Source organism: Sceloporus undulatus, chromosome 2 (assembly GCF_019175285.1).
Source record: "Sceloporus undulatus isolate JIND9_A2432 ecotype Alabama chromosome 2, SceUnd_v1.1, whole genome shotgun sequence".
NCBI classification, from domain to species: Eukaryota; Metazoa; Chordata; class Lepidosauria; order Squamata; family Phrynosomatidae; genus Sceloporus; species Sceloporus undulatus.
The window spans coordinates 4924495-4945287 of record NC_056523.1 but is presented as its reverse complement, the minus strand read 5'-3'; the positions used below and the strand labels follow the sequence as shown (position 1 = coordinate 4945287).

General features: G+C 45.3%; 1 protein-coding gene across 1 annotated transcript; it reads right to left on the bottom strand.

Moving 5' to 3' along the window:
• Positions 1–738: 738 nt before the first annotated feature.
• On the bottom strand, positions 739–17909 carry LOC121924321 (histone lysine acetyltransferase CREBBP-like). The gene is made up of 7 exons (XM_042455679.1): positions 17898–17909; positions 12938–13087; positions 11159–11264; positions 7865–8051; positions 5358–5482; positions 3409–3817; positions 739–1744 (listed from the first exon to the last, which is right to left on the bottom strand). Exons 2-7 carry the CDS (start codon positions 12988–12990, stop codon positions 1290–1292), a joined length of 1335 nt encoding a protein of 444 aa, XP_042311613.1. The 5' UTR covers positions 12991–13087; positions 17898–17909; the 3' UTR covers positions 739–1289.
• Between the last annotated feature and the right edge of the window lie 2884 nt (positions 17910–20793).

The window sequence follows — 20793 nt, the reverse complement described above, 5'->3', positions numbered from 1 at the left end:
AACCCTGCCTTACAGTCTTCATAACTCAGAGACAACTTGAACACAAATAACAACAAAGCCAACATCCCAGAGGACAGGATCAGAATTCAAAATTACCCTGACAGATTAAAATGCTAGGCCAAAACTAACAAAATTAATCTCAACCAAGAGAAATGTAAGGTGCTACACTTAGGCAGAAAAAATGAAATGCACACGTATGAGATGAGTGACACTTGGCTTGACAATGGTACATGTGAAAGGATCTAGGAGTCTTGGCAGAGTACATACCTAACATAAGGCAACAGTGTGACAGGGCATCTTAAAAAGTCAATGCAGTTCTATGCTGCATCAATAGTACATATAGTGTCTAGATCAGTGGTCCTCAAACTGTGCTCTTTAAGGGATTTTGGACTTCAGCTCCCAGAATCGCAGACTATAGGCCAACATGGCTGAGGCTTCTGAGAGCTGAAGTCCAAAATCTCTTAAAGGGCATAGTTTTGGGACCATTGGTCTAAATCAAGGGAAGTAATGGCATCATTCTATTCTGCTTCAGTGAGGTCTCATCTAGGGATGCCATATCCCGGCGGCCCCCAAGACAATTCCGCTTTTGGGGGGCCCCTGCCTGGGTCCCCCCCCACCCCCGCCTTTGTTAATTTATATTAACATTTTTAAAAAACCCTCAAATTTTTTGTGTGTCCTCCATTTTAAAAATGTGTCCTACATTTGAAAATTTGTCCCAGTTTGGAGGTCCTGACTTATGGCAACCCTAGTCTCACCTGGAATACTGCATCCAGCTCTGAGCACCACAATTCAAGAGGGATACTGACAAGATGGAGCATGTCCAGAGGAGGGCAACTAAAATGGTGAAAGGTCTGGAAACCTCGAGGAGCTTAGAGAGCTGAAAATGTTTGGCCTGGGGAACAGAAGGTTAACAGGTGATATGATAGCCCTGCTTAAATATTTGAAGGGATGTCCGATTGAGGGTGCAGCAAGCTTCTTTTCTCCTGCTACACAGACTAGGACATGGGGCAATAGATTCAATAGAAAAATAACAAAAAAAGAGATTACACCTCAACATTAGGAAGAACCTCCAGGCAATGAGAGCTGTTCAACAATAAAAAATGCTAGCTTAGAGTGTGTGAAGTCTCTTCCTTTGGAGGTTTTTAAACAGAGGCCGGATGGCCATCTGTTGGGAGTTCTTTGATTGTGTATTCCTGCATGGCAGAACGGGGTTGAACATTTTCACCCCCTTGTTTTCTTTGTTAAATCCATGGCCCTATTCCAAAACCCTCTCAAAGCAAAGATCTACCTCAAGAATCCTCCAAGAAGCATTTTAAAAGTGCCAATGCTTTTTTCAAGGTAAAAGTCAGGGCTTTTGCATCTTCTGTATCTTTTAAGGCATTGGCCTGGTTTGGGGGCCCATATAACCTGCCCATCAGATCACCAACTTTCTCCGTATTTTGGGTTATAGTAACAGTAACATATTTTACATACTTTTGATGAGCAGCATACAGTTCCTGAGCAAGAGTAGCCACTTGGGTCCTCTCAACAGGGTCCATTTTCTGTTTTTTATGTGGAGGTTCTGTTTCTGTCATAGTCGGTTCACAGTCAGCAAGACTGTCCTCAGAACTCTTTGCACACATGGCTTCTTCTGGCTGTTGTGGGTCCTGTGTTTTGGATCTATTGAGGTTTGTCGCCTCTGGTATCTGGAGGGCTATAGTTGTTTCTTCTGCTACCTCAACCCCCGAAAAAGGCCTCTTTCCAGCTGGAAGAAAACACAAAACATGCCGCTTCTGAAAGGAAAGCTTGAAATCCCTTTCAAGTTCTTATGTATATTAGGAGTACAAAGGACAAATATGCCTTTTTGTCAATGAACTCTCCTGTACCCATTAGTTGTTCTCACTGAAGAGACTTCCTCACAATGAGTCAAAATTCATTTCCGGGCACAGTACAAGATGTTGGTCATTACCTTTAAAGCCCTCCATGGCTTGGGCCCAATCTACTTAAGGGATCGCCTCCTTCCGTATAATCCACCCCGTACCATCAGATCCTCTGGGAGGAATTTGTTTCAGTCCACTAAGACCAGACTGACGGCGACCTCCCAGAGGACTTTTTCCACGATTGCTCTCACCATCAAATTACTAACCTAGAGAGCTTCAAGAAAGCTGTCAAGATGAATTCTTCCGGCAGGCCTTCCCGGAATAGAACCCGGCCATGTAACGCTCCCCCCACAGACATAGATAAGCGAAGACTCTGCCCACCGTTATTTTATTATTGTATTATTGTTTTTAGATGTTATTGTCTATAATTTTAATGGGTAAAATTGTTTAATCCTTTTTAAGGGGGAATTGTATATATTGTATATATTTAAGGGGGGGGGAATTGTATATATATTTTTAATGGTTGTACGCCGCTTTGATTATGGAAACAAAAAGCGGGATATAAATTAAAGGTTTTTTATTATAATAATAATAAAAAGGACAAGGTGCCATTTTACATAGTGTTTAGACTGTTTCCATCTTTAATAAATGGCTGTAGAAATCAGATTTTTGTCTAAGTCTAAGTAAGCCCCCCATTCATAGGAGGGCCATTTCGTACTGGGAGGGAGAGGGAGGGACAAAATTATTCCGAAAGTTGGGAGCTTACAGAGAAGTGTGGCAGATGCTGTGACTTGCTTTAAAGGGACTGTTTTGCTCCCACCCCAGCACTGTTAATTTTAATCTGTCAGTAAGGCAGGGTTCGTAAAAGTGGCAACCTGTATGTTATTGGACAACAACTCTATCACACACACACACACACACCTCCCCAAACATTGGCTATATTGGTGGAAGTGATTAGCAGGTAAGATAATCCTTTCCCCAGGAACAGCAGGACCCAGCATTCTCCACATTTGGTTATGTTCACTAGGGCTGCTGGAGGGCTACATCATTCCTACCCTGGAGGACCATAGCTTTCCAACCCCAGGCCTTGAGCTTCAGTCCTTCAGACTCTCATTCTGAAAAACTCTACTCAAGATCAGTGGTCAATTTTTTACTTCTTCTTTTGCATGTCTCTTTCTTACGGGTTCACAGATTTTTATTGCCGGTGGAATTTGGGGTGCACACAGGCCCAACAGTAGGGCCATTTGTGTAGATTTCTGCCCCAGCATAATTTGAGAAAACAAGTATCAGTGAAAACAAATGAATTATACTGATTCACAGTCTCAACAAGTCATACTATTGACAAAGAAATTAAACTGAAACAGTTGACATATCCTAAATTGCAACAAACAAAAAGCAACAGCTGGTTTTTATAATATTCAATCAAACTTTTTCAAAAAAAATCTATGTATCTGTTATTTATTATGCAATCAGACATACAAATATTGTTTTCTCATTCAAAAACTAGTGTCTCCCTGGGCTCAGTAATGCAAAAGTATCTAAGACTCACCAGGCGGCCAGGATCCTGAGCTGCAAGGGGGTGCTGTTGTGAGGTCAGCAGAGGTGGGGACCATCCTGGGATCAGAGGCTCTATTGGGACTGGAGACTGTGCTCCCATTTGATGTTTGTCCCCAAGATGTGCTTTGCACCTGCAGAGCATCTGGAACTGCACCAGCAACTGGAGTAGGATGGAGTTCTGACAAAGAGGCAGGTATGGACAGCAGTGCAGGTGCTGGGGGCGGCAAAGGACTCATTCCCAATGGGAACTGGCACTGGGCAGGTGGCAAGCCAACCACAGTGGATGGAGAAGGCACAGAATAATGAATGGGTGGCTGTTTAACTGGAGTACAGGGTAACTGGCTTTTTTGTGGTCGAAGTGTATTCACTGAGCTAGGAAGAGCAGCACCAAAAACTTGTCCCTGTCAAAAAGAGATGCAATTAAGAGTGACATTCAGAATCAAGCTTGCACACAGGAAAAGTTAAACATCCATTCCCAACTTCACTACAGTAATCAAAAGAATGCTATCCAGTTCTGACTTGCTTCTATCTGTCAGGATTTTTTTAAAGCATCTTTGTAACACCTATAAGCTACATAAAATTTATAGCACTGTTTCAAGAATACCATTGTGGTGAAGTGATCTGAATGCTGGACAAAGATTCTGGGAGACGGCGATTCGAATGTCCACTCAGCCATGGAAAGCCAATGACCTTGGCAAAGTCATTTAGCCTTAGAGGAAGCTAACAGCAGAACTCTTCTGAAGAATTTTTGCTAAGAAAACCCTGTGATAAATTTCCCTTAGCTTTACATAAGCTTAAAATGCCTTTTCTTATGATGTGTCAAAAATATGATAGGCTGTGAAGTCATCTTGACTTCCAGGGAGAGTTCAGGCTTGATTTACTCTTAGACCCATTTATTTGTCTTTTTGACAGTCCAGAGCAAAACTTTCTTCCAGTACCACAATTCAAATAAGTTTATTTTTGTCCTATCAGCTTTATTTACTCTCCAGCTTTCACTGCCATACACAGAAATGGGAAATACAATGGCCTGGACATGCATGACTTTAGTATTCAACTACAATGTATAATTAAAATTGAAGATCCTGTCCCATTCCTTCATAGCTGCCCTTTCAAGTCCTAGGACTGACTGTTACTTGCCTAAAAAGACTAGATTGGCTTTCTTTTTATTTTAAGTGTGTGTGGGCTCTCATCATTTTTTTCTCCCTCTACCCTAAACAAATTCCTGTTTCTATTTGGACATTTAAGTGGTTTTCTTTAAAAAGAAAAAAAAAAGACATTTCCCTCTAAGAACTCTTCCCTAAGCAAACAACTTTTATAGTTATTGCACAGGCAACCTTAACAAAGTTAAGATCTGTGGTTTCTAGGCTTGGAGGCAGGAATACCCAAAGCACTGAAGGACAGCACATTCCTCTTTTTCTTTCTCCCCACCCAAGCTGAGCTGGAGAGGGACATCTGTGGCAAAATAATTCTTGGGCTGCATTGGCACTGCAGAAATAATCCAGTTTGATACCATTTTAACTGTCATGGTTCAATGCTAAGGAATCCTGAGTACTGTAGTTTTGTGAGACTTTTGACCTTCGCTGTCAGAGAGCTCTGATGCCAAAAACAAGCAACAATTCCCAGAAAACTAAGCTATGCCAGTTAAAAGTGTTGTCAAATTGGATTATATCTGCAGTGCATATGCAACCTAACTCTCCCACCACAAGTAGCCATCCAGACTAGGTGCCTCAGGAGCTCCACCCTACCTGGCAGTTGCCATTTCTTGTGGTACCATTGTAAAGAAGGAGTGCATCAGAAAATGAGAGCCATTCCCCTTCCCAGATCTTTAAGAGTAATTTAATTCTAAACCTAAAATCAGCAATACTGAAAAGGACCTAAGACAATCACCTGTTTCTAAAAACATATCTTAATGGTTGAACATTAAATGGATAAAATACAAACCACTGAAACTGAGTCTATGTTGTTCATCTGGACTGGATGGTTCACTGAAAAAGGTGCACAAGATGCTATTGGTGGCTGAGGAGTTTGGACGCTGCTGGTGGATGTAGGGTTCCATTGACTGCCTCCTGTAAAATGCACACCCAGGAGAGAAGGTTAGAAACATGTATTCCAAGAGTGGGGCAACATAATTCTCAATCCACCCATAATTCTGTTATCAGTGGCCAATTCCAACACAAAACAGATTGATTTTCTTCCTTTTCTCATTTTATTTATTTATTTATTTATTTATTTATATCCCGCCCTTCAGCCCTAATGGCTCTCAGGGTGGCTTACAATAATATTTTTAATCAGACAGTTCCCTGCCCTCAGGCTTACAATCTAAAAGACACGAAACAAAAGGAGAAGGGAATGATGGAGGGAAAGGGGATGAGGTCCAGTGGTTCTTCTCTCCCTCTGAGGCCTGGACCAAGGCAGATGAATTGGAGGGAGGGCTCTTCCTTCTTCCAGGCTGGCCCTGATGGAGCTGGACATGCCTGGTGAACTCACTCACCGGCCAAAAGATGACAGTTATGGAGAGAGGGCGCTCTTCAGGCTAGCCTCTGATGACACTGGGCCAGCCTGTTCTCTCCCTCACTGGCCAAAAGGTGACAGTTATGGAGGGAGGGCGCTTTATCTTCAGGCTAGCCCCTGATGATGCTGGGCCAGCCTATTCTCTCCCTCACCGGCCGAAAGATGACAGTTATCTCATAATTTTTCCTTAAAAAAAAAGAAAGCCTGAATGGGACAACAAAGTGCCATTTTAAGAGTAACAAAACAAGTAAATCAAAGATGCTTTCATGGTGAAATGTAATGTGTGTAATCACAGTCCAGGGTCCCATTATCAAAACTAACTTTTAAAGGAAACTTTTAGAGGCACTGTACTATCACTATATATTACAGTAATGAGTAATTGAAACAGATTGCTTTTTTAAAACTAGCTTTTCTACCCACTGATTGTTAGCACCTGGCTAGTGGCATCACACCTTCCACATACTTGCCAGCACTGTCACAAAACTGAATTCAAGGATCTCTTAGGTTTGTTTCATAGGAATGGGTCAAAGAACCCTGATAGTGGAGGATTAAACACAAAAATTAAACTATGACAGGGAAAAGAAGATAATGCCTTCTACTCATTTTCAGGGGCTATTTTAGAAACGTATTGCATTAACAAATAAGCCAGTTTACCTTTTCCAGCTTGAATTCAGGATCCAGAATGTCCCCGGATGTTATCATACCTAAATCACTACCAATCTAGCCGTGGTGCCATCACCCAGATGTATCCCATGTCAAAGCCTCGCTCAGCCAGCCAATTTTTGAAGTTGGAAGTTCCCCAACTTCGAAAAGGTGCTAGATGAGTGAGGCTTTGACATGGGATACATCTGGGCGACGGCACCATGGCTAGATCGGCAGCAATTTAGGTGTGATAACATCCTGGGGCATCCCGGATCCTGACTTCAAGCCAGGAGAGGTAAGCCAGCTAATGGGATAAACTCCTTACTATAGTTTTATTCAATTTTCATATTTCATATTTCCATTTTAATGGTAAGCCACCATGTGTGGTTGGACTGGATGGCCCATGCGGTCTCTTCCAACTCTATGATTCTATTATTCTATGTGTGTCACAACCCAGGAGCCCATGAGTGAACTGTCCATGGGATTTAAGACTAAAGAATCAGTAATTTCAGCAGGGGAGACTCCTCAATACTTAGTCACTAGAAAGCCAGAGGGCCCCAAGCCCCAAAGAAATAACAAGCCTAGTTCCAATACTAGATAACACACACTTTTCCTAGGGTAAAACAATCCCTCTCCAACAACCCTGGAGAGCTGGAGAATGTTTGGGTCCAACCTTCAAAATCTGAGGCTTCTGAAAAGGGGTAGAGAACGTGGGATGGTTAGTCTGGCCCCAGGGAAATAAAATCAGTACTGATTGCTCCCTCTGAGCTGCACCATTGGTCTACTTTTCTCTCTCTGGGATCCCCCTTAGCAGCCTCAACATGAGACTGAATAGTGTGAAAGGGCTGAGCAGTGGGTTATAGATTTAAAAAAAGTAACACAGGCATGTTACAGACTGCCCAAAACGGGCGGTCTCGCGCCACTGCCAGTTGCAGCACGGAGGAGTCGCAGCAGCCAAACCGTGCAACTCCTCCACGCTGCAAATAAGCAGCGCCAAAATGGCACTTCTCTTTGTGGCGTAGATATGACGCCGCAAGGCACCAATGGAGCACTCGCAGCGTCATATGTGCCGCACAATGTGCGGACGCAGCGCGTCCACTACGTAAAGATGGCGGCCCCCGTGTGGAACGGGATCCACCATTTTGTACGGACTCAGTCCGTATTAGGGTTAGGGGCGTCCGGAAGTGATGCCCCTTTCTAACCCTAATACGGATCCAGTCCGTACTATAGGCCCGTATGTAACGGGCCACAGGCATCCTTGCCCCAATGTGTCCAACTCTTAGTTAGAAGCTTACTAGGCAGTATCAATGGCTGTGCTTGTCCTGTGGTTACCGCCACTGGAGGAATGGCACCAGGATGAGTCCGAGAGGCCTGTAAGTCATTACTTGAGATGCCTTGGTTAGATAAAGAAGACCTTAAACTTTGGTCCAGATTCTTTTGAATTGCATCAAGTTTCTCAGCCATTAATTGGTGATACTCCATCTAGAAGGAGGGGAAAAATTTTAAACAGGAGAAAATATTAGAAAATACAACTTTCTCTCCAAGAACTTGTTTTGGACAAGCTATTGCCATTCCTGCAATTCCTTTCAGGACTGTGGACCTCCAGGGGAAGGTCAGCCTGCCCTTGCGCTGATGTTGGGCTCAGGAGAGGTCAGCGCTGTCCCAGGAGCAGAGGCCTCAGGCTCAGGAGGGGTTCAGCGCTGGGATATCAGACCTCCTTAATTTAGGTCTGAGCAGCTCATGAATGTCATGCTTAATTGACCTAGGGATGGGACTCAACCCAGCCTCTTCTTTGTTACTGCCTCAGCCTATAGGTCACCATTGACTTGGACGCTTGGAACATGATACCTACAAAGTACTATTTTGTACAAATACTATTTTGTACAAGTACTGTCAAGTACAAATTTCAGATGATACCAAATTAGGAGGGATAGCTAATATATCAGAAGGCAGGACCAAAAATCAAAATGACCTTAACAGATTAGACAGCTGAGCCAAAGCTAATAAAATAAATGTCAACACACAGAAATGTAAGGTACTGCACTTTGGATGGAAAAATGAAATGCATAGATATAGAATGAGGAAAACCTGGCTTAACAAGACTACATGTGAGAGGGATCTAGGAGTCCTAGTAGACCACAAGTTTAACATGTGACAACAGTGTGATGTGGCAACTAAAAAGGCAAATGCAATTCAATGGAAGTATACTGTCTAGATCAAGGGAAGTAAATAGTGACACTCTATTCTGTCTTGGTCAGGCCCCACCTGGAATACTATGTCCAGTTATAAGCACAATTCAAAAAGGATGTTGAGAATCTGGAGTGTGTCCAAAGGAGGGCAACGATAATGGTGAAAGATCTGAAAACCATGCCCTATGATGAGAGATTTAGGGAGCTGGGTGTGTTCAGCCTGGAGAACAGAAGATTAAGAGGTGATATGATAGCCCTGTTTAAATATTTGAAAGGATGTCATATTGAGGATGGAGCAAGCTTGTTTTCTGCTGCTCCAAAGAGCAGGACATGGGACAATGGATGCAAGCTACAAGGAATACAATTCCACCTCAGCTCTAGGGAACTTCCTGACAGTGAAAGCTGTTTGACAGTGGAAGACACTCTCTCAGAGAGTGGTGGAGTCTCCTTCTTTAGAGGCTTTTAAACAGAGGCTGGATGACCATCTGTCATGGGTTCTTTGACTGTGAGTCCCTGCATAGTAGGGAGTTGGACTCAATGGCCCTTGTACCTCTTCCAACTATATGGTTCTGTTATTTCCAAAAGCAGAGGACACTCTCATCTGGGAGTGAATCCACACTGACGATCGGCTACGGTATTTTTGGCAGCTCACAACAGCAGCTTCAATAGTGATCAAAAGTTACAGTTTATGCAGCTGGAGGTTTTTCATGTTTCAGAGAAGTATTCATAGCTCAATCTGTGTAGGAGCCCGGGTGGCACAGTGGTTAAATGCCTATACTGCAGCCACTCATTCAAAACCATAAGGTTAGGAGTTCAATACCAGCAAAAGAGTTCAAGCTAGATTCTGGCTTGCATCCTTCCAAGGTGGTGGCTAAAATGAGTAAGTACCCAGATTGTGGGGGGCAATTAGCTTGCAGTTGTAAACTGCTTAAAAACTGTTAGTTCAGTATGAAGCCGTATATAAATAAAGCTGGGGTTGTGTGTGTGTGTGTGTGTGTGGGGCAGAAGGTATTTTTAGCTGAATTTTTAAACAATTTTAAATTAAGATTCAACGAGCATTGCAAACACTTCCACACTTTCCATCATGAAATGCTTACTACAGGACAATATGAGGAGTGTCACGGTGGTGTAGTGTTTGGAGCGCTGGACCCACAGAGTGACTTTGGAGAAATACACTCTCTCAACCTCAGAGAAAGGCAAAGAAAAAACCCCACTGAACAAATCCTGCTAAGAAAATCTCATGATAGATTTGCCTTAGGGTCACCATAAGTCAGAAACAACTTAAAGGGACACAACAACAATAAAAAGAATTTGCAAGACAGGGCAGAAGAATAGTAGCAGTTTGTTGCCTCAAACTTATGGTGTCCCCTAAGGCAAACCTATCACAGAGTCTTCTAGGCAAGATTTATTCTTCAGAGGAGATTTGCCTCTGATGCTGAAAGAGTATGACTTGATCTTGTTGTTTTCTTTCGTTGTGTGGGAATATGAACCCTGGCTTCTAGTTGTGTAGGAATATGAACCCCAGCCCTCAAAACAACTATACCATGCTGAGTCTCAATACTAGATACCAAAGGTTAACCAAAGCTTCCTTCAGGTCTGCTCTCCACAGAGTGCAGGGACGGATAGTAGGAGCAAGGAAGGTAAGAGATAAGAGGAACAGGAGAGGAGGAAAATGAGGAGAGGGGATGGGTAGTGGAAGCAGTCAATATCATGGCAGGCCAAGCAGCAGGGGCAGGATAAGCTTGGGGCACTACCAAGGAGTGCTGTCAAAGTAGCACAATACAGTACTGAGAAATTCTGGAATACCTGGTCTACTATCAGAGAATCCTAGAGTTGGAAGAGACCACAAGGGCCAACCCCATTCTCTCATGCAGAAACGCACAATCAAAGCATCCCTGACAGATGGCCATCTAGCCTCTGCTTAAAGACCTGCAAAGAAGGAGACTCCACCATTCTGAGGGAGTGTGTTCCACTGTTGAATAGCTCTTACTGTCAGGAAGTTCCTCCTAATGTTGAGGTGGAATCTCTTTTCCTGTAACTTTCATCCACTGTTACGTGTTCTAGTCTCTGGAGCAGCAGAAAACAAGCTTGCTTCATCCTCAATGTGAAAGCTAATTCTCTGTAAAGCTAACCTCTGTCTGGCACATAACATACGCTGTTGTTGTTGTTGTGTGCCTTCAAGTCATTTTGAACTTATGGTGACTCTAAGGCGAACCTCTCATGGGGTTTTCTTGATAAAGTTTGTTCAGAAGAGGTATGCCATTGCCTTCGCCTGAGGCTGACAGTATGTGACCAAGGTAACTGGGAGGGTTTTATGGCCAAGTTGGGAATCAAACCCTAGTCCCCAAAATTGTAGTCCAATAATCAAACCACTATACCATACTGGCTCACATAACATACCTTACTGTTAGCCAGTTCAAACATATCCTCTTCTATTTGCTTGGTATAAGCTGCCAGTTTCTCCCTCGCTGCTGTTGAATCATTACCTGGAGAGATGTTTTCCGCACTACCAAAACAAGAGATACACCCGTTTCTAGTCTGTTTACATCATTATTACTTCAAATTTTAAATTGTTCTAAGCCATCTTGATATAGGGTGATATATGTGTGTGTGTTAGCTGCCTTCAAGTTAACTTCGACTCATGGCAACCCTGTGAATGAGATGTCTCCAAACCTCCAATATAAAAATAACAGTAGTATGTACAAAGTTGCTGGCCAAGCTATAAGGAGTCCCTATCTAACTGATGCCACATATTCTCCGTCAAAATTGCATATTAATTTCTTCTTATCCTGAGATAAGAAGTTCATTTGGTTCAAGCTTTGGTGAATATTGTGAGAGTCACACATAGCTCACCAGCTGTTTTTGTGGCCTCTAAAGCCATCATCACTGTAATGTAGGTAAAAGTAGGGCATGAAGAGAGTGTTTTGTGCTATTGGAAGTCTACTACTAATACAGACATGCCTCAGTTCACAAAGTTACTGAGAAAGAATCTTCCTTTTATAAAAATCTGTTTACCCCTGCAAAGCTCCACCCCCCTTTGCTCCTTGTCCTGTGTTCAGCTGGGGGGTTTTCAGCAGCATCAACACTGGAAATATGGTGAAGGAGGGCTAGAGAAATCAGACTTTCAGTACTGGATTGCAGCAGCATACCTTCAATAAACAATGCAATAAAACCTGAGCTGGGAAAGAATACTGATTCTACTGGAGCTGTGCATGCCTGCAATAAACAAGGTAAATAGCAACTGCCGCCAGAATCTCTAAACACCAAAAGAGATAAGCCATCCTTCAGCGTATTTTAAAAAGCTCTGTATTTAGCTCTCTGTGTTTAGCTACCAATATGGAAACTGTAAGAAAAGAGGAAGCTGGGGAAAGAAAAACAATCATTCCTGAATACACTCTAGAAGAAAGTTTCAAGTGGTCACTAGAAAGATCTTTTTTGTTTTGTTTCGACCTTGTAAGGCTTACCTGACCTAGTTGTTTCATTTCACATGATTATTATTAATTTGGGAGGAAAGAGGAGGTTTGCTGCAATATATTGGAATGACTTTAGGGTTTGTTTGTTTGTGGAGCAGGAACCTACCCCTATTCCTTCTGTGTTATTTCTGCTTCTGGTGCTGAATTTTCTGTTAAAGTAGCCAAGCTGGGGAATTGAGGTATAACTGTATTAACACTGCTGGAAGATATATATAAATTTCACATCCACCTACACCAGTCCATGTGATTTATTAAGAATTCCATCCTGCAAGTAACTCAAAAAGCTCGTCTTCTCTTCCCCAAAAATCTATGACAGAACCTGGGTGGAAAAGTAAGAGGGTGGGACAAAAAAGTAAAACTGAGAAGCAGAGGTAAAATTCAAAGATATAGCTATGAAAGTAGACTGAAGTCTACAAAAGCTCATGATACCAATTTCTTTCTTTCAGTTAGTCTCAAAGGTGCTATGAGATCTCTCTACATACTGAGAAGCAGAGGGTATTTGGGGAGCATTTTTTTTTCTTGTGAATTCTCTTCTAAGCAAAGAGGAACAAGCCAATTCTCCCTCAAACCATCCAGCTTTCCATAATATCATCCAAAATACCAACACAGAAAACAACAACCAAAGCCCCTTCCTGTAATGCTAACAACAAACAGGCCCAATCCCACAGAAAACTGGCCTCACCCAAGGTAATAATACTGTACTTACAATCTGTGAACTATTCGATGGCGCTCCTCCAGCGTGACCTCCCCATGCCACATTTTCCTCACCCCAGTACTTGATGGTGGCACAGATGCTGGCACAGAGCCCTCGAGGTTTCCAGCACTTCCAGAACTTCTGCCAGCATTTTCTAAGAAACTGAAGAATAGGAAAGTATGAAAGCTTTTTTCCCCTTTCTTTGTATTTCAAGTTCTTTCAGCACTTTAAATATCCTTGCTCATTATTACAAAAATTGAGATTGCAACAAGACAGGTAATGACATTCAACTACAATTTTGCTGGAGGGAAATAAACCTCAAGAAAGATGGAATTCTTTCAGAAAGGAAAGTACAAAATGACTGTAATAAAAGGTTTTATTGAGGGCTTGTCACCTCTGCAACCGGAAACAGAAATAATAATAATAATAATAATAATTATTATTATTATTATTATTAAACTTTATTTCTAGAGTGTTGTAATTATACACAGCGCTGTACAAAGTTGGTAAAATTAAGAAATATATAAAAGCCTGCCTAAGGCGTACACTCTAAAATAATAAGAATTAAATAGAGGGATAGATAAAATTACCATGTAGAAAGAAAAGACAAATTAAAAACATCAAATATAAAAGCAAATCACATCAAATATTATCAGACAGCCAGATGACAATCACAAATTCCCTGAGAACGCTTCCCTAAACAATATGGTTTTCAGCTCAGCCTTAAAGCTGGTTAGGGAAGTGATGAGCCATGAATGCAGAGGAAGAAGGTTCCAGGAATGAGAGGCAGCAAGAGAGAAGGGACGGATCCGGGATGGGGCAGAGGAAATCCTGGGTTGAGCAAGGAGACTTTGGCTACCAGAGCGGAGAGAGCGAGTAGGGATGTAGGGAGAGAGAAGATGGGTTAAATAAAGAGGGGCCAGTCCATGCAGGGCTTTAAAAGTGAGTAACAAAAGTTTGTACCTGATGTGGAAAGGAAAAGGGAGCCAGTGAAGGGGGGACAACAGAGGGGAGACATGATCATAATGGCGAGCTAGTGAAATGATGCATGCAGCTGAATGCTGAACAGAAATTAATGGGTGGATTAAGGGTGGAGGTGAGAGAGAGGAAGCCCTGCCAGGAGGAGATACAGTAGTCTTAGTCATGAGACCCACTAGGGCATGAACCAGTGTTTTTGCAGTAGAAGCTGAGAGATATGGACGGATTTTGGCAATATTATACCAGAAAAATCTACAGACCTTGGCTGTGTAGTCTGGATCTGGGGGATAAATGACAAGAGGGAGTCAACGATGAAACCAAGACTGTGGGCTTCATGGACGGCTGGATAGAAATGTTATTACAGAAACACAGAAAAGGAGCGTAGTGAAGGGTGGGTTAGGTGGGAAAACAAGAAGCTCGGTCTTGGGGACATATGAGCTTCAGACGCCGATTGTGCATCCCAGTGGAGGACAGATGTAACTATTTCATTAACTCTGAAAAGTATATCTTACTTTGTTTTCTCAAACGAGATGGAACACAGCCCATTTTGGCCCCATGTTGCTGGCTGGTCTGTAATCCTTCTGGCACCCGCATTAATTTGTTTATCCCCTGGAAAAACATGATCCCTCGTGAGTACAGCTCAAGATCCTTCAGTTGCCACACTTCTAAGTTTACCAGTGTATAAGTTATTTAAATGACCATGGGCAGGATTCAATAGTGTTTTCTTGATGGACAAGGTTAAATGCGGGGGCGGGGGGGGCGGAGGTTCCTCTTCCAATGCCTGCTCTTGTTTGTCCCAAAATTTGTTGGGTGGGGGATGAGACCACATTGCCCAGGAAGGGGGAAAGCTAAACTTCTCCCAACCCCATGAAATTTCTCCAAATGGGAAAAGCTTCACTTAGGGGCCAAAACAGACGCCCCTTTGCGCCACCTTCCAGGTGACTTCAGAGTGCAGCATTTTGAGCTGTGTGCTTGGAAGCCGCTTCCAGATATCTGGCTGCTCACACTTGGGCTGGCTTCCAGGTGCTCCAGCAGAGTGGTGTTTACACACTGCATAGCACCATAAACCTTGTAGTGGGGTGGGGAAAGCCAGGACTTTTGCCAGTGCAAAAGGAGGGCAATTTGCCGCTTCTTTTTGGGTTCAGGAAAAAGGCAATTGGGGCCACGACATCTGGTTGCCATAGCCCCAATCCAACTTCTCATGGGTGGATCTATTTGCCCCTTATTCAAAACCGCATTTCCCTGCTTAAAACAAGGTATCGAGTGGGGATACAGCTTGCTTTAGAACAGGGTCGGCACCTCTGGCCCGCAGGCCGGATCCGGCCCGCGGAGGCCTTTCAACCGGCCCCCGGCTGCCGCTGCGCCACCACCAATTGCAGCTTTGCGCCGCATGGGCGCGCCATTTCCCCCCAAAATGGCGGCCAAGTCTCGCCGCAACCTTCCCCGAGGTTGCACAAGGACTGCCCCGCCATTTTGGGTGAAAAATGGCTGGTTTGCCATAGCGGTGAAATCTCACGCGACCACGAAAAGGTTGTGCGAGACTTCACCGCCATTGGCAGCGGCCTCTGGATGGCCGATGCTATCGCTGGGGCCCCAGGAGGGCTCCGGCAGCGGCGCGGAAGGGGCCCAAAATGCTGTCACTGGGGCCCTCCAAGAGGCCTGTTGCCGCTGCCGGCCCTCTTGGAGGGCCCCAGCAAACAGCAAAAGGGCTGGCAAACAGGAGGAGGCTCCCAGAGTGGTGGCCCCCGCCGGCTCTTTTGCTGGCCTCTGATGAGGCCTGGGGCCCGTCAGGAGCCAGCAAAAGGGGGAGGCCTCCAGTGCTGGCAGCCCCTGCCCAGCTTTTTTTGCCAGCCTCTGATGGGGCCTGGGCCCCGTCAGGAGCCGGCAAAGAGGGGGACGCCTCCGCATTGGCGGCCACCTGCTGGTCTTTCCCGGCCTCTGACAGGGCCTGGGACCCCGTCAGGGGCCGCAAAGAGGAGGAGGCCTGGCCCCTGGAAGGTGGAAGCTCCGCCTCCGCATGCGGCTCCGCCCCGGAAGGTGGAAGCTACACCCCCCGGCACAAGGCTCCACCCCCAGCATGCGGCCCGCCCTCGGAGGGTGGAAGCTCCACCCCCCCGGTCTCAGCCCCCCAGTTGTCTGAGGGGGACAGCCCCCGGTTCAAAAAGGTGTGCCTATCCCTGCTTTAGAGGGAAACGGTTGCACGATTGGTGGGTATGCAACCAAATGTAGCCGCCAGGTTGGTTACATGTTGCTCATGCATTAAATCCCCTCCCCTTTTGCTGCTGAAAGACTACCAGCCAAGGCAATTAGGAGCACAAAAAGATACTATGGCCTGTTACAGACTGCCAGAATAAAGCTGCTTCGGGTCTCTTGAAGGTATGCTATTTAAATGATGCATGGGTCCTAAGAGTCCAGAGGTTGCCACCAAAGCCAGCTCTATTCCTAAGCACTGGAGTGCAGCTTTTGGTACAGCTTCCGGATTCTTAGGACCCATGCTCATTTAAATAGCATACCTCCAAAGAGACCCGAAGCAGCTTTATTTTGGCCGTCTGTAACAGGCCTATGTTAACCACAGTACAGATTAAAAAGTATCAGTTAATTAGGGACTCCTGGTTTGGATGACAGTTACATATTCAGTTTGAGAGAGAGGGAGAACAAGAAACCCCAAACCTAAAGATAATAGAAACCCCGCAGAGAGACTGTGGCAAGTGTTGGGTTTCAACAAACTGCCCTGGATGTCTTGATGCAGCTGGGAAGCTCAAACAAACTAGAAATAAGAGGCAGTGGGCACAAAAGGGATAAGCACTTAGGGGGAGAAAACCGAGGGTCCTTTGGCCGCCTTCAGCTCAGGAAGTAGAATTGAAACTCAACAAAAACAGAAGGGATAAATAAAAAGTTTCCTTAACTTCCAGATGACTTAATCAAATAGTCAGCATATCAAAACATGAAACAGAGTGAACTGATGTTGAAAAACATAAGGTGCACAGTGAAAGAGAGAGGCAGAACTAAACAGATTATGTCCCTACAGATATCCTGCACCTTCCATGTAGCCAAGGCACCTGGTTATCCATTGATATTGATGGCTCCTGTCTGCCCCAAGACTTGCCTCGCTCAAGTACTCATGTTTTAATTTAATTATGTTTTTATTATGTTGTTGCTGTATTTATCCTGTTTTTTAAGGGTGGGGAGGGGGGGGTTAGGGTAGGGGGATTATTTAAATAGGTTTGTGTTTTTGTAATCCACCTCGATCTTAGGGAGAGGCGGGATATAAATAAAAATGTATTTTATTATGGTAGATATAAGTCTGTTTAAGAATTGTGCCTCTCTTCTCACCTTCGCTGGAAGACAGATTTCATGATATAAATATCAAACAACGTCTTTTTTCCTCTTCACCCTACCCTCATCTCCTTTGTTATAACACCAACCAACTATACTCCTGAAGGGCTTGTGAAGTTTGGGCGATTCTAATAAAAACATTGCTGATTGTAACATTTTGGAATTCGTTTTTATGGATCAGTACTCTAGCTTATTAAGTCTTTGCAAATTATTCTAGCTCTATGGTTTCGTCTATGCGGGAGTGCCTTAGTGAGCTGGGGAGATAAGAGAAGGTTAAGTAGGTGATATGATAGCCCTGTTTAAATATTGAAAGGATGGCATACTGAGGGGGAGCTAGCTTGTTTTCTGCTGCTCCAGAGAATAGGACCTGGGCAATGGATGGAAGCTCCAGGAAAAAAGATTCTGCCTCAACATTAGGAGGAACTTCCTGGAGTAAGGGCTGTTCGCAAGTGGAAACACTCCTTCCTCAGAGATTTTGGTGGAGTGGGCCTTTCCTTGGAGGCTGGATGACTATCTGTCAGGGTGCTTTGACTGAGAGTCCTGCTGGAAGTGAATGGGCTAGCGATTGGTGCCCTTGTGCTCTCTTCCAACTCTATGATTCTATGTTTTTCCAACTCTAGTAAAAGCTGGTCAGTGAGAAGGGTTTTGGTAAGCATACCTGCCTCTGGAGCTTTCAGTGTCCACGAGAAGCACTGCTCTCTTTCCATCAGTTCCTCGACCCCCCCTGCAGGGGGCATTTGTCTTCTGCCATGCAACCAATTTCTCTGCAGGGCATCCATCTTCTTTTGCAGGGTACCAACCTCCTCCTGCAGTGGGTAATCCCGATCATGCCGCATCCCACTAGTGTTTCGCAGCTCATCCAGCTCTTCTCCAAACATTCAGGAAGGATCCCTCGGAAATTCAATTTGTCTTCAGAAGTTGCAGTTCTTCTTTCGGTCCGAGTCCAATAGATTAATCTGCAAAGTGACCACCTCCAACGCAACTCCTTCACTCTCTTTTTAAGTATCTCTAGCCTTTTAATGGGACACGACCAAGGGCATCCTGCAAGTCATCCAGTTTCTTCCACAGAGGATGCAGTTCCTGTAAGGCATCCCCCTTGCGAGTCTTCAGGGTAAATACCTGGTCATGTGCCTTTCACACGTGTTCATTTTCTTTTAAGCCAAATGACAAAGCACAGGAACAGTTCATGCACCGCTGCTATCAGGATCATCATCTCCTTCAGAGGGATTTTTAAAGGGCACCCATTCGCTTCTGTAAGCACCAATCTTCACCTTTAATATAGCTACCTGCTTCAGAGAGATATTCTGCACGCAAACTACCTTCCTGCAAGCTGCATCTACCTTCTCCTGCCCCTGCTTCAGTAGGACATGCAGCAGTGCAGAGTACCAGGTATCCAGTCCCTGCTTTATGGCATCATCATCCTTCAGTGGGACATCATATGGAACACTCAACTTTAACAGTGGAAAATCCGTCAGGGCATCCTGCAAGTGACCACTATAAGCCAGCAGCTTTCTTCTCACTGTGTCTTGGCTTTGGATAGCCTGCAGAAAACCCTAGGGAATCAGACTCCTTTTTTATGGAGTCAATTCCACTGGCAAAGAAACTGTTCAAAGTTTCCTGTAGGGAGCTACTGCCTGCAATGGATTCCCACATGAAAGACCACAAGTGAATCACTTTCTTCTTTAGGTCACCTCCCACCTCCCACATAATGTCCCTAAGTTGTCAAAAAAGTCATGCACCTTTGCATTCAAGGCAATCCCTCCTCCTGGAGACATTCTGCATTATGCCACCCTTCTGCCTCAGTTCACCCACATCTGCCCACAGGCATCACACCAGACACCCATGTCGTCTGTTTCACATAGGCATGCCACATCACTGTTACCCACTATCCTCATCTTGACGCGTACAACACTTCACTGTTCTCTTCACCTCTTCGTCACCAGAATCCTGTGCCTCTCCTCCAGCCCCACTCTTTTGTGGATCTGAGGCCTCCTTGCCATCATTGCTGCATTCACTGCCATTCCATTGCTGTCCTCTCCGCTGCCTTGGTCACCTGCGTCATCTCCAGGGTCTTGGTCCTCTCCCTGGAGGTCAGGCTGTGGTCCCCCCCATCTCACTCTCTTTTGTGACCTGAGCCCTCTCGGCCCTCCTCTTCAGGAAGGGTCTCCTTGGGAGCCAGGGGTGGATGCAGGTGCTGTGGTGTTGTTGCTCCTCAGGGCCACCTGTCTGGCCCTCACTTTGCCCTGGAGGGACGTCTTGTTGTTGCCTCCACCTCATCCTTGATTGGCTGCCTCCAGCCTTGTTGTTCTTGGGCTTTTCTTCTTCTTCCCTGGGCCTCTCTCTCCCTCAGGAGCTCGACCCTGTCGATTGAGAATGAGGCTCTTCTCCCAACAGGTTGGGAAGCCCTCCTGGGCCTCCCTCCGCTGCCTCAGGCACTCGCCCAGAGAGGTCCTCCCCACCGTCACCTGCCTCTTCCGCAGCCCTGCCTCCCTCACCGCCGCCCGAGCGAGGTTCTCCCGGAGCCCCTCCAGCTTCCCCCGCAGACGCTTCAGCTCCTCCGGGGAGTAGCGCTCCTCCAGGGTTCCACCTCCATCATCCTCTCACGCGCCTCTGACACAGCAAGCACTTCTCCAACACGTTCAACTTTCCCCCGCAACTGAGCTGCGCGTCCCGTCGTCGGAGCCCCCTTTTAAAGGTTCGGGTCTGGGAGGCGGGGCGAACAAGGGGCGGGGCGCGCGGCCCGGAATCCAATCACAGCTGCGAACCAAATAGGAATTCCTCGTTCCCTCCCCCTCCCCTCCCCCTCCCCTCCCGCGCGCACCCCTGTAAAAATAAACCCCGCCCTCCTCCTCCTTCCCGGCAGAGCGGCTTCTTCTATGCAATTCTCAGGATCCGCCAGCAGGGGCGCTCACGGTACCTCCAGTTTGCCACGAAGAATTAATGTATATAGTAAGGAGGAAGGCGCGACGATGATGCCTGCGTTGGCCATTTTTTAACACAGTGTTGCATGAGTTGCAGCTAAGAAGAAATGGTAGCTGTGTTGGCATTGACTAACTAGAACCATAATGGAGGGCTCCAAGATTTGGAGAGGACCTCCAAGGGCCACCAGTGCCATGCAGGAAACTTCACATCAAAGCACTCCCTGTGCAGGAGCATGGCATCATAGAATTGCCAGAGGTAGAGGAGGCACCAAGGGTCATGGATAATAATGAATCATGCATCATAGAGTTGGAAGCGACCTACAAGGGTCATCCAAATAAACCCTTTCGCATGCAGGAACTCACAATCAAAGCACTCCCAACAGAATAGACTCATAGAATCCTAGAGTTGAAGGGATTCCAAGGGTCAATGTAGACCAACCCCCTTCTGCTATGCAGGAAGACCCCATCAAATCACTCCTGTTACCTAGAGTTGGAGGAGACCCAAGGGCCGTCCAGTCCCAACCCCCCCCCTTCTGCCATGCAGGAACTCACAATCAAAGCATCCTCGACAGCTGCCATCCAGCCCTGCCTAAAAGACCTCCAAGGAAGAAGCCTCCATCCACTAACATCTCC